The following is a 27,788-nucleotide window of genomic DNA, read 5'->3' as shown; positions in this document are numbered from 1 at the left end:
CACAGAGATGCTCCTGAACCAGGCTGGCAACACAGGGCACCTGTGGCAGATGGGCCTTAACAGTGGCTAGTGGAGCATCTGAATGGCAGAAAACACTTCACTGACAGCCACTCGAGGATTTCTCCTTTTGCCATTTATCAAAATCTTCTTTCTTCTCTGTGTCAGAAAGACTTGGTATTTTTAAAAAATTTTATTTATTTATTTGATACAGAGAGAGAGAGAGAGATCACAAGTAGGCAGAGAGGCAGGCAGAGAGAGAGGGGGAAGCAGGCTCCCCACCAAGCAGAGAGCCCGATGTGGGGCTCGATCCCAGGACCCTGAGATCATGACCTGGGCGGAAGGCAGAGGCTTAACCCACTGAGCCACCCAGGCGCCCTGATTTATACTTTTAACTTGACTTGCTCCACGACTTACTAGATATCTTTGAAAGAAACAGAGAAATGAGTATTGAAAGCTTTTCAGTTTTCATCGTGGGAAAGGATCCCGAGTCTGTTTGTGTCTTTGTCTTTTCTGAGGTCCGTTTTTACTTAGCTGAAAACAGTAGAACCACAGAATAACAGCTGCAGTGTAGGTGACCGCACTCCCTAACACTGGAACCTAAGCGTGAATTCTGATGCAAGCACTCATTAGCTGGTCACCTGAGCAAGTTATTTATCTTCCCTGAGCATCAGTTTCCTAAAATGGGGCGGCAATAATACAATTATGCTTGTTGAAGATTAAGTGAAATGATGTATGGGAAAATGCTGTTGTACCATGTACTGGTTTTAGTTATTGATGTTTGTATTAGTTTTCTCTTGCTGCTGTAACAGATTACCGTGAGTGTAGTGGCTTACCTCGACTTATCTGACAGTTGGGCAGCTCGGAAGTCTGGGGGAGGGGGCTGGGGGTTGGCTGGTTTCTCTGCTCCAGGTCTCATGGGGCTGAAATCAAGGCATTGGCTGCCCTGAGCTCTTATCTGGAAGCTCGAGGGGAGAATCTGCTTGCCTGCTCCCACAGGACATTGGCAGAATTCAGTGACTTGCTGCTGTAGGAGTGAAGTCCCCATATGCTTTCTGGCAGCCCGGGGTTCTCAACTTGTAGAGGCTGCCTGCCTTTCCCTCATCATTAACGCTAGTCGAGTCCTCATATTTTACATCTCTCTGATCTCTTCTGCCTCCTCTCTCTTACCTCCAGCCAGAGAATATTCTGTGTTTTCAAGAGCTATGTGATTAGGTCAGGCTCCCCGGATAATCTGATAATCTCTCCCATTTTAAAGTCCACAACCTTAATTATATCTGCAAAGTCCCTTTTGCTACGTAATGTAGCAGTCACAGGCTCTAGGGATTAGAGTGTGGGTGTCTTTGGGGGTTCATTCTGCCTACTACAGTCATGGTGCTTTAGGGCTGGAAAGGGCCCTTGTAGAACACGAAATTCTACAAGAACTCCTGGGTTCTTGCCCGGGAGGGTTTATAATCCAGTGGGGGAAAGAGATGAAAAACATACAGCAAAAAGAGTCCAATAATAAAGAGTTTCTATGGGACATTCTAGGAATCCAGAAGGCCTTATCTGTATCTGACTCAGCCTGTGGTTCTTCCGTCAGACCCTGCTTGATCTTTGGTGTTTCGTCTTTTCTCAAGATCCTTCAGATGGAATCCATATACACAAAACACCATGTGATTTGATCTCTAAATGTCCCGAAAACAAGCTGCTACCAGAGCTCAGCATTTGGGACTCTGCTGTTTAATAAGGAAAGGTCTTGAGCCCTCTGCTCAGAGTAAGAGGAATCATTTTCTTCTCCAATGATGAAGGTATAACAACACCTTATCTCCCCTCCTTCCTCATCATTCCCCCAGGAGAGCCCTCTTGTCTTTCACTCCTCGTTCTCTGGCCGCATGTATGTATATACTCCCCTCTTTCAAGTTTTCTTATTTCTTATTGTTTTGAATTAGAAGGCACTTACCCGGGATAATGTAGAGATTTCTGGTTAATTCTTTGCTCTTGTCATTTCTATTTTAATAATGTTTTTCATAGATGTTAATTTAGTCAGGTCTCGGTGACAGTTTGGCAATAATAACAGCTGTCATTTATTGAACACTTATTACGTGCTGGGCGCTGTGCAGAGTTCTGCATTTCCGTTTTCTCATTTACTTCCAATTTCTCATTTAATTTGGACATTCTGTGAGGCATGGGTACTATTCATAGCTCCATTTGAACCCATCTTGGATTTGAACCCAAATCTAAGTCCAAAGCTTGTACTTGACACTAGAGTAATATTAAACAGGAGCTAAAAATGAGGCATGAAGGAGCCAAAGCAGCGCAAGTGAATTGGGAACCCTCAATTTCAAACTCAACTCTTTACAGCTATTTGGAAAGTCAGAGGATTTCCTTCTAGAGCACAGGATCTCCTCTATTTTCTACCAGAGACACTCACAGGGATTCCTCCATACTTTGTTTCAGATAGGTGATTTTAGCATGCGTTCCCACAGCGCGCAAACAGCTACAGAGTATATGTGGGCACCGGCTTAGCATTCCACAGAAAAGCCTACCTCTCTGGGGGTGGGGTGGAGGAGATTTAATGTGTCCTGTGGCTGGCCCCAGCAGTTACAGGTAACAGAAAATACCTTCCCCACGGAATTGGGATGAGTAAGATATTTAAGGATTTCACACAGAACCTGGCACTTAGTAGGTACTCAGTAGATGCTGATTCTCATCGTCCTTCTGGAAGATTTTCTTTAGTTCATGGGTATTCAAGTCAGTAGGATCCTGTTCTTCTAGCTTCTCTTGAATCTAGGCTCAATGTTGAGAAGACAGGAGATACATCTTCTGGGTCGGCCCCTGTCCAATCCAGCTCTCAAGTTTGAGCTCAGAACTGAAATCTGAGGCCAAAGAAGGCAAAATATTTCCCTTTCTCATTCTTGCTGAGTTTCTGAGTTATTGATGTAATGGAAACAGATAGCCCCGGGTTCAAATTTGGGCTCTGCATTTGCCTTCTCAAGTTACTTGCATGTTTCCATCATGGAAAAAACCTGGGCTGTGGAGAGGGATAAACCTGGCCATTTTACTGAATCATTTCTCCTTTGTCAGGTATCTCCTTACCTGTGAATGGGGCCAACTGCAGTCCTCTTGCAGGGTTATAAAGCTTGGAGAGTAATGTATGTGGTACAATCAAGATGCAGCAGCAGAAGCCCATGAAAGATCCTTTACATGAGCCATTCATTCATTCAGGGCATTGGCAATTTAAGTTGAGTAAGTGGTCCGGAGTCTGAGTGATACATCCTTCTCCCTGTCCAGTAGGAGGGCAGCCAGGCAAGGTATCTGTGGGTGCCCTGCCCACCGGCTAGAGCAGGTATAGGGACAGACAGCCTTGTAGGGGCAGTGGAGGTGCCAAGTACCACCTAAACCCGGCCCCACTGCGGTCTACCGCCAAAGCCCCTGGCACAAAACTGTGTTGCTTCAGCTGCTAGTAGTTAATGCTCCTTTACTTGGAAATGTTTTCAGCTCCTGGGAGCAATATGGTGCCGCGAGGGCTCACTGCCCAACCCCCTTGTCTCCGGGCGATTGAGATCCCTATGCACCCAACTCCCAGCCCAATTTACCGTCCTTCAAGGCTCACCAGGCTCTGGCCCAGGGTCAACGTGGGCGTGGGGGGAGGGGGGAGGTTGTCGGGGAGGGCGGGGAACTTTTCCCGGAAGGGGCCCAGCCGGGTCTTGGCTGGCGGCCCCGTTAGCCACGGCCCGGGACCCCAGGGTGGGAGAGTGAACGGAAAGGTACTCGTTCCTGGAGCGGTTGCAAAATCCTCAGTTATGAGGAAGAAACTGGCCTTAGAGGCGCTTTGATGAAGGGGCCCTCTCCCCTGCCCTCCTTTCAGGTGCTGGGGCCTAAAGGGGGTGCAGTTACCCTGCGGAAGGCGGGAACTAGGAAGCCTTGCGGGTTAGACACCCCGCCTTCCCAGCCTCTTGGTGGGGGTGGGAGGGCGTGGTACGGTGGCCCCGCCGGGGCGGAGAGGGGGAGAGGGGTCGGTGCGGGGCCTCTGCCTCCCCGGGAAGGGGGGCCCGGCCAAGTCCACGCGGGTAGAGAGCAGGCCCTCTCCCCTCCTCGCGCCTGCGGGGACCCTACGCCTGTGTCTGGAGGAGGCCGGCGTCCAGCAGATGCACGCGGTGTAGGGGGGGGGGCGGGGGAGAGGCGGGGAGGAGAAAACCCACAACAAAACTTGCGTCGCCGAGCTCACGGCTCGACTTGAATGGAAGGAGCCCGCGCCCGCGGAGCGCAGAGACTCGGGACAGCGCGGACCGCCAGCCCGGCGCGGCGCGGCGCGGGGTCGCAGCAGGTACCCGACGCGGGCTGCCGGGTGGGCCAAGGGGTCGGGGCCGAGTAGGGGCGGCGGACTCAGAAGTCCCCGCCCGGTCCGGACGGCTTCCGCAGCTACCCTCGGCGGGGCCGCCGCGCTGGCCCCCTAGGTGGGAGCGGTGCACCGAGTGCGCGGCCGAGAGCTCCAACTCGGGCGTGTGACCCCTCCGCGATCGCGACCCGGGCGGGGGCCTTTTCTCCTCGCCGGCTAGAGACTGGTCCCGGCCCCCGGGCCCCCCCGCTGCGCACATCTGGAAAGAATCTGAGGGCGGATGGGAGTGGGGAGTGGAAGGACGCGGGCGGGCTACAGGGAATGTGGGGGCAGGTGGAACTGGGGAGGGGCGTGGACCCCCGGACTTAGACGCGCGTCTTTCTACGTCAGCTTACCCCAGCTACTTCACCCTTCAACCTGGTTACAGACGGAGAAACTGAGGCCTAGGGAGGGGCCGAGATATGCTTCTGGGAAGCGCGTACAGGTGTGGCGGAGCCCCCGAGACCACCGCTTGGATGCGCTCGAGGCTCGGCTCCCCAGCCCCGCGGCGCGCACTCGCCCAGCCAGAGCTCACAGCTGGCACCTGGTGTCCGTCTGTCTGTCTACGCCGCTGCCTCCCCGCGGGGACAGCTGGACTGAGGGTGGGGTGGGGGGGACACGCGGAGCGAGAGAAGCGAGGTCGGCGCCCTCCCTCTAAATCGGTGTAAGTCCCAGGTTGTTGGTCCTTGAATCGCCAGACTTGGGGGCGGGGGGTGGGGATGGTTAGAATACCTGATGAGCCGTCAGGTGGAAGAGGAGGTGGCGGTGGCGGCGGCAGCAAGCTCCCGGCCGCCGCGGGGTCTCCGGGTGAGAGGTAGTTGCACCGGGAATTTAAGGAGAGGAGCAGGCGTGGCTCCGACCATCCCTGGTCCCCAAGGCACAGAGGGATGCGCTTCTGGCACTTGGAATGCATCACGGATCTGTTGAGGCCCCCCCGCAACCTCAGTGGCTGCTCTTGGACCTCGGGTGGGGTGGGGAGCGAAGCTGTGGTCTAGCGGCTCTGAGAGGCACCACTGCTGTGAACCGCGAGAGCCTCTGGGTGGTCATGTCCCCTTTTAGGTCCCGTGGCCCAGTCTTCTCGAGCCTCACACTCAGGGGCAAGTTAAGAAATGTTAAGATTCATGTGGCTGTTTCCACGAAATCTTGTGGGAACATACTTTGCTCTATCTGAATCTCAGGGAATGGGTGACTAATGGTGGCACCTTTAGGCCTGTAGAGTCATACATAAGACCTCTGACCATGACCTGCCTGGTCCGCTTGATGGCTCCTTATCACCAGCACCTTAGCATAGTGGCTGACACCCCCGGAGGCTTGGACCTCCAGCCCTAACCTCATCCCCTGTCTCATCCTGTTTACCCTTCTTTAAAGGCATCTCCCTCTTCCCCCATCCTGTGGAGTACTTTTCCTCCCCCTTGTCTCCCTGGAGAGCTCAGACTCGGCCTTCAAGAGCAATTCAAGGCTCTGGGCAGGAGTCAGAAGACACAAATTCTAATTCTGGCCTTAACTTCAACATACTAATCTGTAAATTGAGGGGGCGAATCTTTTCCAACTCTGCCTTTCACAAATTCACTTCTTCATTCAGCAAGCATTTCCTGAGCACCTGTTTCATGCCTGGGAAGTCAGAAAGGCTTTGCGGAATCGTGCAGGGAGCCAGGGTACTGTGGGCGCACTGAAGAACCAAAGACAGTGAGATGCAGCTATCTGGGGCCCAGCACAAAGTGGGTGATTAGTGAACTTTTACAGTATTTGAGTGGAGAAGGAAGGTGCTGCTTGGGGCAGAGGATCTGTGTCCTGATTTGGGTCTCCCTTCCCTTTCCTTATTCTAGTCTTTTTTTTTTTTTTTTTTTTTTAAGATTTTATTTATTTATTTATTTGACACAGAGAGAGAGAGAGAGAGAGAGATCACAAGTAGGCAGAGAGGCAGGCAGAGAGAGGGGGTGGGAAGCAGGCTCCCTGCTGAGCAGAGAGCCCGACTCAGGGCTCCATGCCAGGACCCTGAGATCATGACCTGAGCCGAAGGCAGAGGCTTAACCCACTGAGCCACCCATGTGCCCCCCTTATTCTAGTCTTGCCTCAATCCTCCACTTAAGCTCTTCTGGGCCCTGAGCTTTGGTTCCCCAGGGGTGGTAGGTGGGGTGAGAGGCAGTAGGTCCCAGGGACTTCCTCAGTAACAGCAACCCTGTGTGTGTGTCACACTTGCTGGAGGCTAACATCAGATGGACATGTCATTTCATTTCATCCTCATGAGGATTGCCCAGGCTAGTAAACGGAGGCTCAGGCGATGAAGTGACTTATCCAGACTCACACAGCAGTCAGGAGTGGAACCCATGTCCTTCTGTTGCTTGAGTGCTCCCCCTGAGAAAGAGCTTACTGCAGGCCGAGCTGCTCCTCTCACTGGCCATTTGCTGTCCCAGTGTGTGTGTTCCTCACCGGGGGGCTCCTCACTCGGGATGTGCAGAGATCAGGGCCTGGCCGCCTTCGCTCTTCTGTACACAGCCCCCAATGAGGCTGAGCACACAGAAGGGGCTTTGGGGGCTAATCTCGGTCAACATTCTTAAAACAACAGCAACAACAAATTGAGACTCAGATGGGCCATGATGTGGCCAAGACCACACAGAAATCCAGGTGGTAGAGCTAAGAATGCCAGCATCCCAAGGTCCAGAGGAGGAAGTGGGACCCTCCAAGCCTGGTGTGTTCTTCCTTCCTCTCCTGTGAATCCAGCTCCTCCTTCCCATCCTAGCACCTCTCTCTGCCCAGACCAGGCTTACTACCCCTCACCTGTACCATTGCACGGCCTCAAAGAGCTCCCCACTGGTCCATCCATAAACATACCTATGCCACACTCCTGGGGCAGGGGCTCCTCATCTTTCCTAAGATCTTAAGATAAGGATCACTCTCCTCAACCTGGCTTCCAAGTCCCTTCTTGGCCTGGACTGCCCACCTGCATCACTGCCCATCCCAACACTCAGCAGACACTCCATGGAGCTTTGTGGAGGTCACAAATGGGCTCCCTTGCACCTGGCTCTTTGTACCTGCTGACCTCCTTACTTATGTCACTCTTCCCTTTTTGCTGGATAATTGTCCTTCAGGGATAGATAAGGCATCACTTCTTCAGAGAAGCTTTCTTGACCCCAGACATGGTTAGCTCTGCTCTGGCCCCCTGTGGACTCTAGCTTCCCTCCATCACACCTCTGATGACACTGGGCTTGTAATACGTGTACACCGAGCGTCCATGCTAGGACCGTTCAATAGAAATAGAATGTGAGCCATAAATGCAAGCCACATATGTAATGTGAAGCCACATTAAAAAAATAATAAAATAGGTAAAATTAATTTTAGTAATTTATTTTATTTAACTCAATTATTCAAAATACATAATCAATATAAAAGTATTTTATGAGATATCACTAATATTAATAATGAGCTATTTTATATCCCTTTTTGTACTAGTCTTTGGAATCCATGTACACTACATTTTACACATAGAGCACCTCTCAGTTTAGACTAGCCACATTTTAAGTGCTCAGTAGCCACATGTGGCCACCACATTGGAACGGTAGGTGTGAGCTTCTTAAGGGCAGGAACCAAACTGAGTGGTCTGTCTGGGCCCTTTGTTGCCAGCTTTGGTTGGCCCAGGGAAGGGCCCCAGGGTGAACTCTGCTTCACCACTTGACAGCTGAGTCACACTGACCAATCCAATTGGGCCTCATCTCCCTCATGTATGAAGTGATGGTGATAGCATTTTCAGTATGGCTCATAATGTTAATATAAATTACTTTGACAGAGACAGTGTATAGATCTTTATAGATACAAATTAAAGGGGAGGGTGGAAAAACTAGCTGGTCCAATGAGTGCACAGAATATGTGGAAAGGATCCTCCTCCCTGGCCCCCTGCCCTGATGGATTTGGGGTTTGGGCCTGTACCCATACTCCCCCTCCCAGAGCCCTGGTCTGGAGTCACACAGATAGGCAGGGAGGTGGACTCTGGTCTAATGCTGATGGCTCTCAGGGACTGCAGGCTGTTGAGCTGGTTGGGGGTAGCAGGGGAAGGGTTATAATGTGCGTGGGGGTGATGGGCTGTAAACGGGTTGAGGATTAGTGGCCTGTTGGGTCAGGGATGGGGCAGCAGGGGTATAGTAGGGTGGGCACAGGGCCAGGCTGCAGCAAGTTATGTCCTGCTGCCACCTGATCCCTGGGGCCCAGGAGCTGTGTGTGTGCGCTAGACTCCCTGGTTTCCTGCCAGGTCAGGGGTGGGGAATCAGAGTCTGCTTAGGCCTCCTCGACCTACATGGATTCTAACTAGCCTAGATGCTGCCCATCTTCTCTGTCCTCACACCTTTCTCTCCGGGGCCTCAGAGAGCTCACTCAGTCTGGGGTGGAGGATAGCGCAGGAGTTATTGTACTGGGCTCTGCTGCCCCCTCCAGACTGAGGGCAGGGAAATTTTCCACCTCACTTGTGTTCCCTGTGCCCTCACAGGGCTGAGGGCAGACGAGACCTCACCTTGGAGAGCTGGCCAGGCCAGCGAGTGACACAAAGCAGTGTCCGAAACATCATAATGGCCACAGGGCAGCCGGAATTCATGGAAGGCTGGAATCTGCAAATCTGTGGGGAGCTCGGCCTGGGGCTGGACTGCAAACACGAGCAGGTTTTGGACAAGAGAAAGGGAAGAAGCAGGGGCTTCTGGAGTGGGCCGTGCCCACAGATACAAGGAAGAGCTAATGTTTATTGAGCACTTACGGTGTACAGTATGTGCCTCTCTCTGTCTTGACTCTCACAGTCTCGCCACGAGGCAGCTCTGGTAACCTCCATGGACAAGTGAGGAAGCCGAGGTTTAGTGGGTGACAAAACAGAGCCAGAGCTGACTACAGCCCCGGCTGTCTTGCTCCCATACCAGCCTTCCTAACCAGACATTGGCAGTGGTGGCAAGCGCCCCGTTTCCCTAGGCCCAGCATCTCAGGCCTTTCTAACTGCTGTGTGGGCTGTGGTCCCTAGTCTAGTGCCAGGGCAAGGGCCTCAAACTGACACACACACCCCTACCCCCCTCCGCTGCCAGCCGGGCGCAGGGCTTAGCATGCACCTGCGTTTGTAATTGCCATGGCAGAGTGACGGCCACACCTCAGCCTCTAGGAGGCACCAGGAGCTTCCCATATGTGACCATGCCAACCCCACACAGACGCTGTGGTTTGGGATGTATGGTCTGCAGGGTAAGATGGGGAAATTGGCTCCGGGGGGTCATAGTTTCTAAGTGCTGGAGGGGAGCTCAAACTGGGGTCTGTGGGACTCTAGAGAGTCAGTGTACCCGAGCTGTGGCCTGTCACAACTTAGTATTCCCCAGAGATGTTTGCTAAGTGAGTTTCTGTAAAGAGAACTCCAGGGACCAGCCCGGAGCCCAGCTAGGCCCCTGCACTGCCTAGAAGGTGGGACCCCTGCATCTTCCTCATGGCCTGAGGCCAGCCCCAGTCCCCCGCCTGTGCTGCCTTAGGGAACCATGCTGGGGAGTGGTCTGTCGCAGGTAGCAGCAGTCACCTGCACACAGCAGGCCAGCTGAGGGTGTAAACAATGGGAAGAAGGAATTGGGAAGGTCCTGGGAATGGTAGCAGCTCCATTCAACTGAGGCCAGCTCTGTGCCGGCTCTGAGCTGCACCTCTGCCCAGACCCTGAGAGTGGCTCACCACCCTCTATGGGAGAAAGACACCTTCACATATCACAGTCCAACCCAACTCATGCCCCTCCCTAGGGAACACAGTAAGGGAGAGCCCTTCAACAGCTCAGGGTCTTACCAGGAGCTACAGCACTGATGTTGGTTCTTAAAGTTGCTGACTGCACAGAGGGGCAAGGCATTCCAGGCAGAAGGAACAGCATGTGCAAAGGCCTGGAGAGAGGATCTACTAGGTAGACTTGTATACCTGGGGTTGGGGTATTGGAAGAGAGACAGGCTCAAGTCCGGAACATCCTAGAATCCCAGGCCCACCATGGCCCTCCCTGTGGGTCTGGAGGATGGACAGATCCTCCTGCCCTGCCTGTGCCAGGGCAGCAAGTGCTCTGCAAAGTCCCAGCCAAGCCCTGCAAGTCACAGTTCGTCCTGGGCCTCAGCTTCCCTGTCTGTGAAGTGGGGGTACAGATTCCTTGGGGGCCAGGCCCCGTAAGGGTTGCTGACTTGCCTCCTGATGACGGGTAGGAAAGTGGGGAAGGGAGGGTGGCAGTCAGCAGATCAGATTGTGCCCAGGACCCCAGGAGGGCACCGTTATGACCTCTGTGGGCCCTTGCCCTGTGTCTGCTGTACCCGCAGGTACCATGGCCCAGAGCAGGACACTGCTGCTTCTCTTGCTGCTGCCACCGCAGCTGCAGCTGGGACTGGTGGGCACAGCGAGGTCTCCAGGGTTTGGCCGAAGTGGTACCCACAGCCTGAGCCCTGACGAGAATGAATTTGTGGAGGAGGGGCCCGTGCTGGTGCTGAGCCCCGAGGAGCCAGGGCGTGGCCCTGTTACCATCAACTGCCCCCGAGACTGTGCCTGCTCCCAGGAAGGTGTTGTGGACTGCGGTGGCATCGACCTGCGCGAGTTCCCGGGGGACCTGCCTGAGCACACCAACCACCTGTCCCTGCAGGTGATGCGGGCCTCACAATAGTGGCCACGGGGCTGCCCCCTATACTTGCAGCTCCTGTCCCTGACACCCTGCCCACAGTCCCCAGCTCATCCAGAACCCCCAGTACTTGTGGCCCCCCCAACACAGTGTGCTAGGGCACTCCCCACTCTGATGCCCCGTCACAGAGTACTGTGCTATTACACCTGCCTTATTCCACCTGAAGGAGTCAGGGCTGAGACCCCTCAGCAGAGTCAGAGCCTGGGAAAAATGGACACAGAGCCATCTGGCAGCTGACCCTCTGAATGGACAGGATGCCCCAGATACCAGTGCAGGCCAGGAATATAAGAGAAAGGAGATCCCGATAGGGTGCTCTGGGGGCTCAGAGGATAGACTAGTCTCTAACTGGGGTATAGGCTAGATTTTGAGAAGTGGGACGCAGCACTCTGGGAGTGCTGGTACAGCCACGACCAGTTCTGTGTGGCCCAGGAGCCCTGGGGGAGTGCGAGGGGCTGTTGTACTCATTCCCAGAGGTCAAGCCCAGTGAAGGGAAAGGGACCTGTCCTTTGTCACCCAACCTGAGGGGTCCAGGTTGATGGTGAGGGGGCCCAAGGCCAGGGTAGCCTATGAGGGAAAGGGACACAACACTCATTGTTGGTCCATCCACTCATTTATTCATAAAATGTCTCTTGGATACCTGCGCTTCACCTCTGGGGCTGGGTCAGGTGCTGCGCATGGAGGAAACACTCAGACAGTCTGTGGGGGAGGCAGAGATCTAAACAGGTCAAGATAACAGCTGGAGACAGAAGGCTAGTGCAGCAGGGCTTGGAGCGGCTCCTAATCCAGCCCCCAATCCAATTCAGGAAGGCTTCTGGAGGAGGTGGCACCCCACCCAGGTTTTGAAGCCTTCCAAAAGGAGAGAGGACCACAGGTTTTTCCCCCTTAAGAAAGGGAAACCAAAGTAGTTTCTGGCTTGGGGTGAGGAAGATGGACTGGGGATGCCTGTCACCAAGTAGGAACATGAAGGGAGCAGGTCTAGAGGAGAGATGCACTCCAAGTTTGCACTGTCTATAAATGCCCATGATGGGCTTCTAGAAGGTGGGACCTGCTCTCTGTTGTGGTTCCTGCCAGGCCTCCCATGCTTAGACCCAGCCCTGGCCAGCCACAGGTCTATCTTCATGGTGGAGAACCCCAAGGGAGGTGCCCAACAGAGGGACTGGCTCCTGGGACTGGGTAGGGGTGAGCCTCTACTGAGGCAAGAGCCCTGGGCCTCTAGTGAGGCCCCCTCACCACCCCTGTCCCCTGCTCCCAGAACAACCAGCTGGAGAAAATCTACCCCCGGGAGCTCTCCAGGTTGCATCGGCTGGAAACTCTGAACCTCCAGAACAATCGCCTGACTTCCCGAGGTGAGGAATCCCCCAGAACCCCGGGCCCGGGACACCAGGTGGGGGACCGGGCGCCCATGGGAAGAGCTCTGCCCTGAGGACCCAGGGATATGGGAAACAGCAGGGCCAGGCTGACAGGAGGACCCCATGGGCAACAAGGCTCCCTCTGGTTACCTGAGAGCACCCCCCCCCCCCCGGGTGTGCCTGAGTGCTCGATGTCGGGTCAGGGGACAGGCTTCAGAGAAGCTTCAATTCCCAGGACCTTGTCAGAGACTCGTAGGTAGATTCACAGAAGGCCGTTAAAATCAAAGAGCCGTAGAATCCTCCAATTGTAAAACGCTGTTTTTTTCCCCAATACAAACACAATTTATGATTATAACAAAAAATTTGGAAATGTAGAAAATGAAATGGAAAAGAAAAACCTTAAACTCATAATTCTGTGACGCGGAGCTCATCAGTATTGATATTTTGGTATATTTCTTTCCATTTTTTAAAAAACAGCTTTACTGAGGTCCAACTTACATACTGTAAGGTTTACCCAACATAAAATTACAATTTGATGAGTTTTGGGAGGTCTATACAGTTGAACAACCATCACCACATTCCAATCTAGTCTTTTTTCTTTGCATTTTTAAATTCCTAGTGAGCTTATAGGATAGCCACGATAACGACTGTAACAGCTTTGTTCCCCCTAGTAGTTAGCTCAGCAGCGTCCTTCCTCGGGCTGGACACTCTGGGTGGCCATCACTTTCCCAGCGGCAGCAGGGTGTTCCCCGAGGGTGGAGGGTGCTGCACAGTTTATATAACTGTTCCCTCTCCTTAGATACTTGGGTGAGTCCCAGCATCTGAGGGGCTGGGAGACCGGAACTGAGTGTCAGAGGCCGGCCTACGGACTGGAGAAGGGCCAGGTTGGCTGGGCTCCCAGCGACAGTCGAGTCCTGACACCACATCTGCCTGCTGGGACAGGGGTGGGCCAGGTGGTGGGGAGGTGCAGGGGCCCCTGCCCTGCCCTGCGGCTGGGTATCAGGAGGGTCTGTGACCCCCTTGGGCCGCACCTGAGGGGAGCACTCCTTCCTGGTGAGGAAGGGCGGTGCTGGGTCCTCTGCCCTGTGGCCTGACCTGATGAACACCCATCCCTATTGGGGTAGCCCCAAGCAGGTGAAGGATCGGTCATTTCTGAGCCCTTTCTATCTGCTCCTCAGAGCCGGGGCCCCTGTGAGCAAGGGGAAAGAAAAGGGGGCTGGGTAGGCCTGCTGGGACTGGTCAGAAAGGGATCAGAACCCAACCTGCCTCAAGGGGGAGCCCTCCCCAGTCCTGGAAAGTGGGGTGGGCCTTGCGGGGGTTGTTGGTGGCGTGCTGTATGCCCTGTAGCATCTCCTTCATCCAGGGCTCTGACCGATGCCTGTCCTTTGAAGGGCTCCCGGAGGAGGCATTTGAGCATCTGACCAATCTCAACTACCTGTACTTGGCCAATAACAAGGTAAGGGGCCCCCTGGTGTCTGGGGCTGAGCTCAGGGAACTTTTACCAAGGCCTTTTCTAGGGTGGCAGCTGGGTCCCCATTGCTGCTCAGATGTTGGCCCTGGGATCAGAGTGGCCAGATAATGAAAACAGAGGCTCAGGGCTTACAGAAGTGTACAGCTCGTCCCCACTAGCGAGGGGCTACTTAGAACACTTCCTAGAGGAGGCAGCATTTGAGCAGGACCATGAAGGGTAACAGGACTTCAGCCAGGGGCCCTAAGGCGGAGGCACTGCTGAAGAGACAGCATGAGAAGAGGCAAAAAGGCTCCCAACTTCAAAATAGTTGGTGTGTCCCAGGGCTCTGTCTTGGTTCCTTCCCTCTGAGCTCTCTTGAGGTGACCCATCACCTCCCTGGGCTTTAGTACCCATCTGCATCATGGCCGCGTCCAGTGGCCGTCGCAGCCCTTTCTACTCCTCCCACTCGAGACTCGAATCCAAGTCTGAGCTACAAATCCTGGGTGCTTTTCTCAGCCACACCCCGTCCCCCTGCAAGCCCTTGGCTCGCCTCTGACCCTGGTCCACAGCCCCCATCTGGACAACCCTGTTTCCTCATTCGCTGCTCCTTCTCCTCAGAGAAGCCAGAGAGACCTTTAAAAATCACCCTTGTTTCTACCCCTCCATCCCCTGTCCCCAGCCCAAACACTCCCGAGGCTTCCCTTCCACCCAAAATGAAAGCCACACTTCTCCCCCATGGCCTGTGGTTGGAGGGCCTATGTGTGGGCCTCTCAACTCCCATTCCCACTCACTCCCTCTACTTGTCAACCCTATCCCATACTTTTTTTCCTTGCTCGTTGTCTTCTCCACCAAGATGTAAGCTTTGGGGGGGTGGGGATGGGGACACTTCCCTGTTTTGTTCCCCAGGACATGTCCAGCACCGGATACCAGAACTGCAGTGTTGTAGACTCAGGGCCTACAATTGAATGAATGAAGGCTAGACACTGGGCCGGGGGCGGGGGTGTCTGGGGAGGTGTGGGTCCTCACAGTGACTGCACGGAGGGTCTGTGCTGGGGAACTCTGAGGGGGGAGACCAGGAGGACAGCAGGACAGGGCAGGGGCCAGGCCTAGAGGGCTTTGAATGTTCAGGGTTGGGGGGAGCCATGCAAGTTCTGTTTTTATGTTATCAGGGGAGTGGGATGGATTTCCAGTTGAGAAAGATGGCTCTGGTTGCAAGCAGGTGACAAATTGGAGGGGCCCACGTGGCAGCAGGACCGAGTCTGCCTCTGCCCTCCATTGGTCTTTCTGCCCCAACTCTTCCTTTCCAGCTGACCTTGGCACCCCGATTCCTGCCAAACACCCTGATCAGTGTGGACTTTGCTGCCAACTATCTCACCAAGATCTATGGGCTCACCTTCGGCCAGAAGCCAAACTTGAGGTGAAAAGTCAGACAGGGGCCCTGGGCTCTGGCTGGGGAAGAGGGAGGAGCTGAGACAGGACACTCCCAGCCCTGAGCAAGGCATAGAAAGCCCAGACAGGCCCTGGGCATGGGTATTGCCTGGGGGCTGCAGGATCTAAAGCCTGAGAGGAATCCTTCCAGGAAGCAAGATCAGAGAGTGATGTCTATGGACTTGTGGGGAGCTGGGCAAGGGTTTTTCCCTCCTTCCCCAGCCTGTGGGGGAAGGAAGCATCTTCCAAGAAGCAGAGCGGGCCCTCACTGAGAGCTGCTTTGGGAGGAGTGAGGCCTCCTAGCAGAGGTGTGTGAGCAGGGCAGAGTGGTGCTGGAGGGTACTGCCAACCGCCAGTGCGGCTTCTGTCCCTGGATCTGTCACCTCACTCAATTGTCTCTATGCCCCAGAGGAGCCAGGGTCACTGTACGTGGTCCCATCGCACCGATGAGAAGGCTGAGGCCCAAGAGAGGTCACACAGCAAGAATGAGTTATATCTTCTATATTTAGAATATCTACTATGTTTAAATACCTGCTATTTCTCTGATTTCTGGTCTTTGCTCCTCATATGTTAGCGCATGATGGCAGGGTCCTGTTGGTTGCGTCCACTGCTCACATCTTCGGAGTCTAGAACAGTCTTGGTCCCTAGGGACACTCACTATATATTTGCTGAATAAGGGAGAGGTTACTTCCTCTGTGCCAGGCCCTGTACTGGACACTTGAGACAAAGAGGTGGCAGGGATGGTCCCAGTCTGCGGGAAGTCCCACAGAACTCAGAGTCAGCTGCGTGGAGATGCCAGGCAGGGATCCGGGGCTGCCACCGTCAGGGAGTGACTGAGAACTGTTGCAGGGTATGGAGGAGCACAGATGAGGGGGAGCACAGATGGTCAGCTGCCACTGACGTGTGCGGCAACCTCCACTGGTCCCTTGGTCTCCTTGCTGTGTATGGGGCACTGGATTAGGTAGGGTCTGAGATTTTTCAAATGGAAAGAATGTACCCTTTCTAGGCCCTGGCTCAACCTGAGCAAGGTCTGAAGGGGGGGCCCGGGCGAGGGTGAGGACCTTTGCCTTGTCCCTCAGGTCTGTGTACCTGCACAACAACAAGCTGGCGGATGCCGGGCTGCCAGACAACATGTTCAACGGCTCCAGCAACGTGGAGATCCTCATTCTGTCCAGCAACTTCCTGCGCCACGTGCCCAAGCACCTGCCGCCCGCCCTCTATAAGCTACACCTCAAGGTGGGAGGGAGAGCGTGGGGAGGGGCAGCAAAGAGCAGGGCCCTGCAGTGGGGGAAGAGCCCCGGCCCACTTAGGCCCAGGGGTGAGGGTGTGGGGCCTTGGGCACAATCCAGAGGGCACAGCGTTCGCTCTGGAGAACGAGGCAGACGCCCAGGTCCATGGCTGTCGATCCCACAGGCACAGTGCTCCACGCCCGGGCCTCTTCCCCTGGCTCCCCAGGCCCCTCTCCATGTCTCATTCCCAGGCCCTGCCCTCGCCCCTTGGCTGTCCCTCATGCTCCCCTCATGCTCCCCTCCCAACCACCGCACCCCTCAGAACAACAAGCTGGAGAAGATCCCACCAGGGGCCTTCAGTGAGCTGAGCAACCTGCGTGAGCTCTACCTACAGAACAACTACCTGACCGACGAGGGCCTGGACAACGAGACCTTCTGGTGAGCCTGCCTGGGCCCTTCCTGGGAGCACAGCACCCGGGAAGCTGCTCCCCCATTGGCAGCCATCCCTGTCCCACATGCCCTTCACCCGCCTGTTCCTGGCCAGCTTCCTGGAGAAGGAACTTTGGGGCTCCTACCTCGGCTGACATGTCTGTCTGTCTTTCTTTCTTTCTTTCTTTCTTTTTTTTTTTTAAGATTATTTATTTGACAGAAAGAGAGAGAGAGAGTCAGTGAGGGAGGGAACACAAGCAGGGGGAGTGGGAGAAGCAGGGTTCCCGCTGAGAAGAGCCCCGGACCCTCAATCCCAGGACCCTGGGATCATGACCTGACCCAAAGGCCGATGTGTAACCGGCTGAGCCACCCAGCCGCCCCTCTACTGACATGTCTGTCCCCGAGAACGAGTGATATGTAGAGAGAAGACCCGCCAGAATGCCAGTGAGACACCTACAGGGACTGGCTTCTTGGTACAACGTTGAGACTGGAGCATACTTGTTGAAGGCAATGAGATGCCACTTTTTAGGCCTAGGGTAGCCACAAAAGGCCTTAAACGATTGGTCTTCAGAGGCTCTCCTTTGTGTTAGAAATCACGCTAGATTCTTCCCACACCCAGAAAGCATCGAATCACCCCCCAAGGAGAGGCTGGAGGGGACTAAGCTCCCCCGGTGGGTCAGCTGGGGGCAGAGAGGTTCCCGGGCGTCTCCCTCGGGAGGAGTGGCGGCAACAAGCACCCCGCGGGCCTCTGCCCATGCCCCACCGTCCTCGTTCTCCACCGCAGGAAGCTCTCCAGCCTGGAGTACTTGGATCTGTCCAGCAACAACTTATCACGGGTCCCCGCCGGTCTGCCGCGCAGCCTGGTGCTCCTGCACCTGGAGAAGAACGCCATCCGGAGCGTGGACGCCGACGTCCTGACGCCCATCCGCAGCCTGGAGTACCTGCTGCTGCACAGCAACCAGCTGCACGCGCATGGCATCCACCCACGTGCCTTCCAGGGCCTCAAGCGGCTGCACACGGTGCACCTGTACAACAACGCGCTGGAGCGCGTGCCTGGCGGCCTGCCCCGGCGCGTGCGCACACTCATGATCCTGCACAACCAGATCACCGGCATCGGCCGCGACGACTTCGCCACCACCTACTTCCTGGAGGAGCTCAACCTCAGCTATAACCGCATCACCAGCCCGCAGGTGCACCGCGATGCCTTCCGCAAGCTGCGCCTGCTGAGATCACTGGACCTTTCGGGTAACCGGCTGCACACCTTACCCCCGGGGCTGCCGCGCAATGTGCACGTGCTGAAGGTCAAGCGCAATGAGCTGGCCGCCCTGGCGCGCGGGGCGCTGGCCGGCATGGCCCAGCTGCGTGAGCTCTACCTCACCGGCAACCGGCTGCGCAGCCGGGCCCTGGGCCCCCGGGCCTGGGCCGACCTGTCCCATCTGCAGGTAAGGGGGTGGGGAAAGAGGCTGGGTCGTGCCCATGTGGGGCGCTACTGCTCTGGCTGCCCTGAGCCCACCCATCTTGTAGGCTCAGTTGAGGGGTGGGCAGGAGGACCTGGCTTGCGGGGGAGGGGGGAGGCTGGGGAGCAGCTAGACCAAGGAAACAGTAGCGTGCGCATGCGCCGGGGCAGGTATGGCTAGCACACTGCGTGCAGCAGTGAGTGGCTGGTATGGCCAGGCTGAGCTCAGCCCCTGCAGGGACAGGCTTTAAGAGGACTGTGGGGGATCTGGGGAGGTCATGGCTGCAGGGAGGGTCCCACAGTCCAGGAGGATCGGGGCGCAGGGCCAGTTCGGGGACACTGGAGAGACAAGCTCACCCACCTGAAGGCTCAGGAGCAGGTGACTAGGAAAGGCTGGGCTTGGGGAGGGGAGGGCGGGAAAGCCTGGGAGGCAGGCTGACCTCACAGGGCGAGGAGGGCTGGAGGACGTGACCTGAGGGTTGTTGGGGGGCTGCTGAGTGAGTGTGGCTGCTGTGGCCACAGTCTGAGTCAGTCGGGGTATCTGGCTGTAAGCGGAAGGTCCCACTTAGTGAGGGCCGAGAGGGAACTCGAGTAGAGAAATCTGGGAATCAGGGCCTAGATGCTGCAAGATTAGGAAGTGCCCCCATTATGCTGCCCTATGGGGGAAGGGGGTCCCTTCCCCAGATGTTCCCCCTCACTCCCCCACCTTGCTCCACACTCTCTCTCAGGCCTGTGCTCAAATGCACCTACTTGGGAGATCTTCCTTCACCAGCTGTCACCCTCCTCTGCTTTGTTTTCCTGCACAGTCCTCATCCCTTCTGGGCATCAGGTCATCTGTCTGTTCGCTTGTTGCCTGTTTTTCTGCTAGAACAAGGGGCAGGCATTTTATTCTGCTGGGTTCACTGCTGGCCCCAGGGATCTGTGTGTGGTAGGCTCACAGTCCCTGTACTTTGGGAGAGCTGTCAGAAAGAGGATATCCGAGGGGAGGGGAGGAGAGAGCCCTCCGATTGGGCAGTGGTCAGGCAGGGCTTAGCCCTGAGGGTGGATCAGGGTGGGAGCTGGGGTTAGACAGCTGGCCCCGCAGGAGCAGCTAGCTGGGGTCTCTCCTCACCCAGATGGCCCTGCTGAGGGCCAGACACCGGGATCCAGCTGCCCGGCCCAGGCCCCCTTGGTTTGTCCTCAGGAGCCCGGATCCCATTGTCCTCTCCTCCACACCTGCTCCTCCTGCTGCATTTTCTAATTCACTGAAGGGGCTGCCCACGGGAGACCTGGACACTGCCCCTGATACCCCCTTTACACACCACCTGCCCCCCAACACCCATTGTTACTGAACTCTCCCAATTCTACTGTCACACGTCTCAACTCACTTTTCTCCATCCCTGCTGCCCATACTTCAAGCCAAGGCATCCCCATTTCTCAGCTGGACCCCTGCTCTATAGGAGCTCTCCACTCCCATACCCGATATGCAGTTGGTGGGTTCTTGCAAAATTCATGCTCACCTTCCGCTCCTGCTCAGAACTCTTCTATGGCTCCTGATGGCTCTTAGAATTCAGAACAGAATCCTTGCCACAGTTGTCAGAGCTGGCCTGCCTCTGCTCTGGGCTAGGCTCCTTAGTCTCCGAGGCACACCAGCCATCGCTCACCCTGGCCCCACTGCGGAAGCACAGCACCCTGAAAACACCTGCTCACTCATTCATTCCACAACCTGTCCCAGGCCTCCACCATGTGCAGACATAGCTGCCCTAGAAACTCCTGGCAGGGAGTAAGACAGATGGAGGGTCTCTATCCTCCTGGAGCTTGTAATACACCTAGGACTTAGTCCAGGTGTCATCTCCTTCAGGAAGCCCTCAGTGTTGGGCAGATGTGGCCTGGGTGATTTCAGTCAGGGATGAAGTATCTGGTGTGTGTGTGGGGGGGTTCTTTTTCACACTGTTGGATGTTTCTACAAGCAGCTGTCCCCCTCCCCCGCTTCAGAGCCCCCACTTGTACTGGCTGCTGTACTCCCCTGATGCAAGGCTGGGTCAGGCCACTTCCCTGGGTTCCCTCCACACTGCCCAGTTCTACCAGCTGTCATCAGATTTTGTGTCCATCTCCCCCATCACCCTGACCTCCAATGAGGTCAGCATCTCAGTGGATTCCATATCGCTGGCCCCCGTGGGCACCGAGGATGTTTGGGATGAATGAGGAAGTGTAAGAGCTGTGTGGAGGGAACACAGTGGGGAGCAGGGAGCTCTGCTGGGTAAGGAGGGTGACAGGGAGGCTCCCCAAAGTGTGTAAAGCTTGTTTTCCTCTTGATTCTTGAATTTTTTTTTTAATATTTTATTTATTTGACATAGAGAAATCACAAGTAGGCAGAGAGGCAGGCAGAGAGAGGGGAGAAAGCAAGTTCCCCGCGGAGCAGAGAGCCCGACGCGGGGCTCGATCCCAGGACCCTGGGATCATGACCCGAGCTGAAGGCAGAGGCTTTAACCCACTGAGCCACCCAAGTGCCCCTGATTCTTGAATCTTGAGTCATAGCTCCCAGTTTCCTGACCCTGAGCCCCAGCCTGTTGGGGTGAGGAAGGGAGATTAGAGATGAGGGAATGCACCTGTGTTGCACAGGTGTGTGTCAGAGCGACTGTGTGCTGATGGCCTGAAGGAAAGTCAGGGAACTGGGCCTACACGTGCCTGGGTCTCTTGTGTCTCTTGCCTGTGGTGTTTGCTTGTCCCTGGGGAAACCACCCCATTTTCCTGGCCTTCTGCTGCTTGCTCTCTAGGCATGTGGTGACTCTGAGACTGGCCAGCCTAGGACTGCCTGCCATGCTAGGGTCACGGTGTGCCTCAAATCCTTGCTCCTAGCACCTGCCCATGTGGCCTCTGAAGTCCCATGAATGAGCAGCCCCACCCATATGAACCCCCACCCCCACCGTCCTCAGACCTGAGGATGGATCAGGGTGGGAGCTGGGGGTAGACAGCCGGCCCCGCAGGAGCAGTAGACCAGTGTGGAGATATTCAAAGCCTGGAGGATCCCTGGCCTCTGTCCTTCTGGGGTCTTCAGTCTGATGGGGTGACAGGCAGGCTAAGGAGGAGGGACTGTGCCACCCAGGTATCTTGGCTGTCAATGTCTGTGGAAAGGCAGCAGGAGCTGGGGAGGACATAGTTAGAACAAGGGTTTGGGTTTCAGCCTTACACAGGCTGTCAGGCCTCGGACAGATCTCTTAAAACCTCTCTGAGCCTCTGTTTCCCCACCTGGAAAATGGGGCTAGTTCTAGATCCCACCTCACAGGCTTATCATCAGGTTTAGTTAGACCAGGGGGTGGGTGGGATCCTTGCAAGATGTTAAGTGCTTTGCCTCCCCTGGTCACCCATCCAGCTGCTGGATATCGCTGGGAATCAACTCACAGAGATCCCGGAGGGGCTCCCTGAGTCACTTGAGTACCTGTACCTGCAGAACAACAAGATCAGCTCTGTGCCTGCCAGTGCCTTCGACTCCACACCGAACCTCAAAGGGGTCTTTCTCAGGTAGGAGGGCTCCTGGGGTCAGCCTGGCTCTGGCAGGAGAGCTGAGGCTTCTGGAACAACTCCAAGGTAGAGGTCGGTGTTCAAAGCAGGCTCCACGGCTGACTGGCTGTGTGACCCTGGGTACGTCCCAGAACCCCTGTCAGCCTCTGTTTCCTCAGCTCTCAAGGGTGGGGACGGTCCTGACTAGGCCTGGTGGGGTTTATAGGTTTGTAAATGGGCTTCAGAAACCTGGACAAGCCGTGTGTGGGGGCATTATTGATGTTACTGTGGCAGGAAGGGGTACCCGAGAGCATGGTGACTGCTGTGCCCATAGCTGGCCGGGGTTGAATCTGGGCCCCAGACCCAGGCCGGCAGATGGAAGATGTTCAGGTCCTCGTGAGCTGTGGGGGTTTAGAATTATTATTTTTAAGACAGAGAGAGGGAAAGGGGAGGACAGAGGGAGAGGGAGAGAGAGAATCTTAAGCATGCTCCATGCCCAGCATGGAGCCCAAGGTAGGGCTCGATCTCATGACCCTGAGATCCTGACTGGAGCCGAAAGCAAGAGTTGGACGCTTAACCGACCGAGCCACCCAAGTGCCCCTTGAATGACTCTAATGGGGGAGCCAATTCCTCGGGACAGCAGTCAGGGTGGTTCTTCCCAACATCCTACCTAACTACTCCCTGGATTCAGAGAGAAAGGGCAGATTTGAGAAGGCAGAATGTGCACCTCCAGGGAGTTGGTGGCCCAGCAGGCCCCAGGCTGGGTGGAGGTACAGTGTGACCCATGCATTGGGTCCTGTGGGAACTAAGGCACAAAGAGTTGAAGCGGCCTGATATCAGAGCCCAGCCTCTGCCTCCCCTCAGCCTGAGTGCGGCCCTGGCTCAGTTTGACCCTGGCCATGCCTGTGTGCCACTCCACACCAGGCTCCAAGGTAAGCCTAGGCTGGCAAGCCTGGAGCCCCAGGCCTTGGGGTTAATCCCAGAGGGAGGTGATCCCAGGCAGAGAGGAGTCTGTCACTCCCCAGTCTTGGAGCATTTGCAGATGGGAGCCTGCCCTCGCTGTAGGAGATGAGTGGCCCAGGGTCCACCCTTCCTTCCCCTGTAAGCTGTAGGCACACTGAACAGCTGGGACTTGCACGACGCACCTTGTTTCTCAGCACTGCCCCCCCTCCCCGCACCCTTTTTGTGCTGACTGCACCGTCTTCCTGGAGAACTGTCCCCTCCTCTTTCCCTGTTATGGTGGGTGGGGGTGGGGACTCTGAGGGCCAGGCCTCCCGCGCTGACCGCACATGGCTGCCTGCACAGGTTTAACAAACTGGCTGTGGGCTCCGTAGTGGAAAGTGCCTTCCGGAGGCTGAAGCACCTGCAGGTCTTGGACATAGAAGGCAACTTTGAGTTTGGCGACGTTTCCAAAGACCGGGGCCAGCTGAAGGAGGAAGAGGATGAGGAAGACGAGGAGGATGAGGATGAGGAGGATGAGGAGGATGAGGAGAGGCGATAGTGACAGGGTGAACCGGATGTGACACAGGTAGGTGGTCTGTGTGGGGGTGCACTGACCTCTCCCCATCAGTGTCCTGTCCCTGACCCCAGTGTGGGCCCTGGGTGAGGGGCTAGCCAGCCTGTGGGAGGCTGGCACAGGCAGGGGCCTCTCCAGAGCGAAGAGCGACCCGATGGGACATGCACATGGGCTGGGATGGTGGAAGCAGGGAATGGATGTGGGGGTGCCAGAGGAGGCTACCGCTGTGACCCAAGCCGCAGGTGATGGGGGACAGTGAGGATGCACTCAAGCAGATGGCCTGAAGGGGCTGGGGTGTGGGGGGGAATGCACAGACTCCAGAGGCCAGAGTCAGCCTGCCCAGCATGAGGTGAGACAGAAGACAAGCCCCCGGACCTCACTAGGAATCCTGGGTGGATGATAGTGGGGGGGAGCAGATTTGTTGAGGTGGTAGAAACATTGAGTTAGAAGGCCTAGGGGGTCCTAAGGCGGCAGCCCAGGTGTAGGCTGGATATGTGGGTCCAGCCATCATCCGCCTGGAAATAGTACGAGGCCACAGGAGGCTGGGGGAGCTCACCTGAGGAGAGTGCAAGGCCATGGCCCGCTGCAAGGATGCCTGCAGAAGGGGCTGGAGGGAAGCAGCAAGGGAAGGAGGTAGGAAAACCCTAGCTGCCATGGAGGAAGCTTATGTGCATGTGCAACACAAGCACCCCATGTGTGCACACGGTGCACCAACACCCATGGACCCGTGTTCACACGTGTGTCTAAACACACATACGATCACCTAGAGCACACACTTGTGGAATGTGTGGTGCACACAGACACACAGGCACGTGCTCCGTGGGCCGTTCACAGGTGCTGGGCAGGCACAAGCATGCACAGACGAGGACGCGTGCGTCCCCACGCACAAGGCCCTTAGAGAGAGAGCAGCCACATCAGTGCTGCTGAGGGGCAGCGGGAGGGAGCCCCATCAAGGACCCACCAAATTTGTCCACTAGGAGCTCAGACAGGACCTTGTGAGGGAGGGGCCTCAAGGGCAGTGGGGGTGGAGGAAGTTGCTGTGGAGGGGAAGACCCACAGAAGGTCCGCACCTCTGTCAAGAAATTTGGCTGTGAAGAGATGAGAGGGTGGCCGAGGGAAGGGGGTACGAAGTTCGGGGGGGGGGCTCCATTTCCCTTTGCCCTTTGCAGAAACAGAGCCTGTTGGAGTGCTGATGGGGGAGGGGCTGGCCTGGATGAGGGGGTAAAAAATGTGAGAGAGGAGGGCAGGGCGAAGCTAGCCCCACAGAGACAGCCTCCAGTGGCTTTGGCAGGAGGGTCAGTGCTTCCTCGGGGACAGGAGGGACGGAGGACCAAGTGGCTGCAGTCACACACAGGTTAGTGGCTTGGTGGCTGGACATGAAGTCACATCAGCCCGATGCCTTCCGCCTTCTGTTTTCTCTGTGCAGCAGGAGGTGCTCAGCTGACCGGGGTGGGTGTGGAGAAGATGGACCATAGGATCCATCCGTGGCGGGGTTTTTGGCCAGGTGTGTGGGACAGAAGGGTAAGGAACAAGGATGTTGAGGGTGTTGGCAAGAGAACGACTGCAGTCATGGACCCCGGGGGTCAGTCTGGGAAGGGAAGGAGGTGTAGACAGGAGGGTGGGTGGGCAGGGCCACTGGAGAGGGACTTTGGAGAGTGGGCATGGTGCGGTGAGTAGCCAGGAGGGGAGCTGTGGTCAGAATGAGCTGAGCTGGGGACGGGGTCACAGGGTCAGGCTGTAGCTCTGGGAAGGGGCCCCCGGGGCCACTGTTAGGGCACTGACTTAAAGGAGGGGCTTGGGTCAGAGAGGAGACTGCAGGGTGGTGGTGAGGACCCCATGGGTGGATGACAGAGGGAGGTGGGGCTGACAGAAGGGTGTGCATGGGGTTGTTGTCCTAGCTCAGAGAACAGACCCAGATGCCATGCTTGGGAATCCCCTTTCTCTGCTGCGGGGCCCACTAGGAGAAGGTGGAGACCTCCTCTGCAGGCATTGTCCTCAAGCAGAGCCCGGGTCAGGGATAGGGGTGAACCCTGAGGGGGCTGTGGAGTCCTAGGGTGGGAGAGAATCTGCCCCTTCTGGAGGCCCTTGGCCTCAGGCAGGTCTATTGAGTGGGGGTGCAGTGATAGGGGCATAGGGGTGCCTGGAAGGGGCCCTGAGGAGTGGCCAGAGGGGCCCCAAGTCCCTCTAGTTCATACAAGGCCTGGCCACATCAGCAAGAACACTGCCCAGTGGGTAGCCTGCTGGCTCTGGGCCCCCAAGGGCAACTCCCCGCTCCAGCCTGCGGAGTCCCCTCAGGGAGGCCCCCTAGCTCGAGCCACCTCCCTAAAGCCGACAGTTCCGCCCCTGACTCTTCCACCTGTTCTGCAGGATAATGGACCCCTGGACCCCTTTCTGCAGCACCTACCTGTGCCCTGTGAGCCCTGGTGTGCCATGTTCACAGACGTTCCCAGTGCCACCCCCACCAGCCCTGCCACCCACCGCCACCACCACGCAGGCTGAGCACACAGTCTCCAACCCCACCTGCTCCTGCAGCGCCTTCAGCCACCCATGGGCAGGTACCATGACGCGTCTACACACTGCCGGCTTCATGGAGCCCACTGAACAGTTCCATGCCCTGCCCAGGCCCTCCAGTGCCATCATGTCCCTGGACTCACACAGACTTAGGGAAGGGTCTGACCCTGCCCTGGCACCCACGGATGTCTGCTCCCTTCACCATGGACCCACATGTACACCCAGCCACTGCCCCCTGCCCACAAGTCACATGTGAACAGTCCTCTGTGGCTTTGGCCACCAACATATCTTGCCCCAGCCAGAACCAGCCAGAACAGCTTGCCGTTTGTCCATCCAGAGGCAGAGTTTTCTTGGTGCTCTCTGTGGCCAGGGGCCTCCCACTCTCTGGAACTCACAGAAGCTGACTTTTGTTCCTCTTCCTGCCTTTGGGACTGCTGCCCTGTCCTGCTTGCCCTGGTCCCCAACTGCTGGGGCGGTCATTCCCTGCCATGCCCTGGCCGGCCACAGGTACGTCTTTGATGGAGATCACACTGAGGCCAGAGGCAGTCTCCTGGGGCAGCTGGGGCCCTGGGCAAGAGTGAGGTGGAGGGGCAGGGCCAAGCAAGGAGGAAGGGCCCAGCTGCCCTTATGACATACCTTTTTTTTATTCTTTGGGCCTGTGGGGAGTTCTGGGTGCCTTTGGACTTGGAATTCTTTTTAAGAAAAAGATAAAAAAACCCTCAAAGCTGACTTTTCTTGTTACAGAAAAACTAATATAAAAGCATTACCCCTTTCTGGCAGCCCATGGCCGTGTCTGTGTATGCTTCCTGCCAGGCACTGGACTGGTGCCGGCTGGGGGTGGGCAGGACACAAGAACCTCAGGGCCTGTCCAGACAGGCACAGGTTGGTGCAGAGTTCAGTTGTTGGGCGCACAAGTCATCACACAGGCAGAGGTCCAGGGGTGTGGGGTTTAGTCACAGGGAAGGAGGCCTGAGGCCTGTGTGGCCCATCTGCTTGGTGGGGGTCAATGGGTCTGGCCAAGACCACCACACGGGGCTTGTGAGCTCACTCTGCACTTCCAGAGGCTGAACATCTGAGCAAAGGACCTCCTGGCTTTGGGCCCCTCAGGCTCTCCCAGAGGACCACCTGCGTGCTGACGGGGGTGTCCCCAGAATGGCCGGGGTGGGAAAGAGCCTGGAGGCAGGCCCAGGAGATAGAGCAGAGTCTCCTTGGGGGCCCAGGTCTTTGCAGGCCTGACTGGGGAAGCAATAATGAACATGCCTGGTGCTCCCACCGCCCCCAGTGGGGCCAGAGCTGGAACCCGGAGGGGGAGCACCTCGCTCAGAGCAAAGAAGGAACTCTGACGAGGAGAGCCGCCACACAGTGGAGGGGTGCCCAGGAAGTAGTGCCCTCCTGCTCCTGGACACAGGTAAGCATGCTCCTGTTGAACCCAAGGAAGAGCAGATTCCTGCCTTGGGGTGGGCCAGGCTCCATTGCTCAAAGGGCCTTAGAGAGGTGACACGGGGAAGGAGTCTTTAAGCCAGTCCACATGATTGTGGGACTGACTGATAGCTTGACCTCTGACCTCTCTTCAGTGTTTAGGCCTTAATGGGGAGAAAGATGTTCCCATGGTTGACCCTTTAGCTCCTGGCCCTGCAGTGGAACGGGGATCCTAGGATCAGGGCCCTTCATGGACTCCTCAGACTACAGGCCTGGGAGGAGGATAGGAAATAGTTTAGGACCAGGAGGTGCGAGGGCAAGTGCCCTGCTGAGTCTCTGAGGGACTTTGGAATGCCCATCCCCACCCCCCATTTCAGGGTCTCCTGGGGGTTCCTCTGTGCAAGACCCCAAAGCTGCATCTTCTCCCCAGAGCACATTCAGAACAGGCTGTGTGGCTGGGGCTCTTCCATGTCCCCTGTGAGCCTCCTGGAGGCCTCCTAGGGCTGAGGAGAATGAGGGAT

General features: G+C 56.3%; 1 protein-coding gene across 3 annotated transcripts; it reads left to right on the top strand.

Annotated features, from left to right (window-relative positions):
• The first annotated feature begins 3,755 nt into the window (after window positions 1-3,755).
• On the top strand, window positions 3,756-26,629 carry PODN (podocan). 3 transcript variants are annotated; one of them, XM_032302038.1, is made up of 11 exons: window positions 3,756-3,847; window positions 10,648-10,964; window positions 12,253-12,346; window positions 13,741-13,805; window positions 15,107-15,216; window positions 16,307-16,463; window positions 16,779-16,894; window positions 17,670-18,327; window positions 21,694-21,842; window positions 23,127-23,349; window positions 25,705-26,629. In XM_032302038.1, exons 2-10 carry the CDS (start codon window positions 10,653-10,655, stop codon window positions 23,320-23,322), a joined length of 1,857 nt encoding a protein of 618 aa, XP_032157929.1. In that variant the 5' UTR covers window positions 3,756-3,847; window positions 10,648-10,652; the 3' UTR covers window positions 23,323-23,349; window positions 25,705-26,629. The 3 variants fall into 3 exon arrangements, 2 of the variants coding, with proteins under 2 accessions (XP_032157929.1, XP_032157928.1); XM_032302037.1 differs by lacking the exon at window positions 3,756-3,847 and adding an exon at window positions 3,893-4,306; XR_004276127.1 differs by lacking the exon at window positions 3,756-3,847 and adding an exon at window positions 24,764-24,841 and having other exon boundaries at window positions 10,627-10,964.
• The last annotated feature ends 1,159 nt before the right edge of the window (window positions 26,630-27,788 follow it).

Source organism: Mustela erminea, chromosome 10 (genome assembly GCF_009829155.1).
Source record: "Mustela erminea isolate mMusErm1 chromosome 10, mMusErm1.Pri, whole genome shotgun sequence".
Lineage (NCBI taxonomy): Eukaryota > Metazoa > Chordata > Mammalia > Carnivora > Mustelidae > Mustela > Mustela erminea.
Note: the sequence above shows the minus strand (reverse complement) of the source record. Positions and strands in the feature narration are given on the sequence as shown.

What these genes read in the sequence shown, in the direction of transcription:
- PODN (XM_032302038.1), top strand. Translation starts at nt 10,653, where the DNA reads ATGGCCCAGAGCAGGACACTGCTGCTTCTCTTGCTGCTGCCACCGCAG. An exon ending in CAATCGCCTGACTTCCCGAG is followed by an intron (nt 12,347 to 13,740) that starts GTGAGGAATCCC and finishes TGTCCTTTGAAG; the next exon opens with GGCTCCCGGAGGAGGCATTT. An exon ending in TGTACTTGGCCAATAACAAG is followed by an intron (nt 13,806 to 15,106) that starts GTAAGGGGCCCC and finishes CTTCCTTTCCAG; the next exon opens with CTGACCTTGGCACCCCGATT.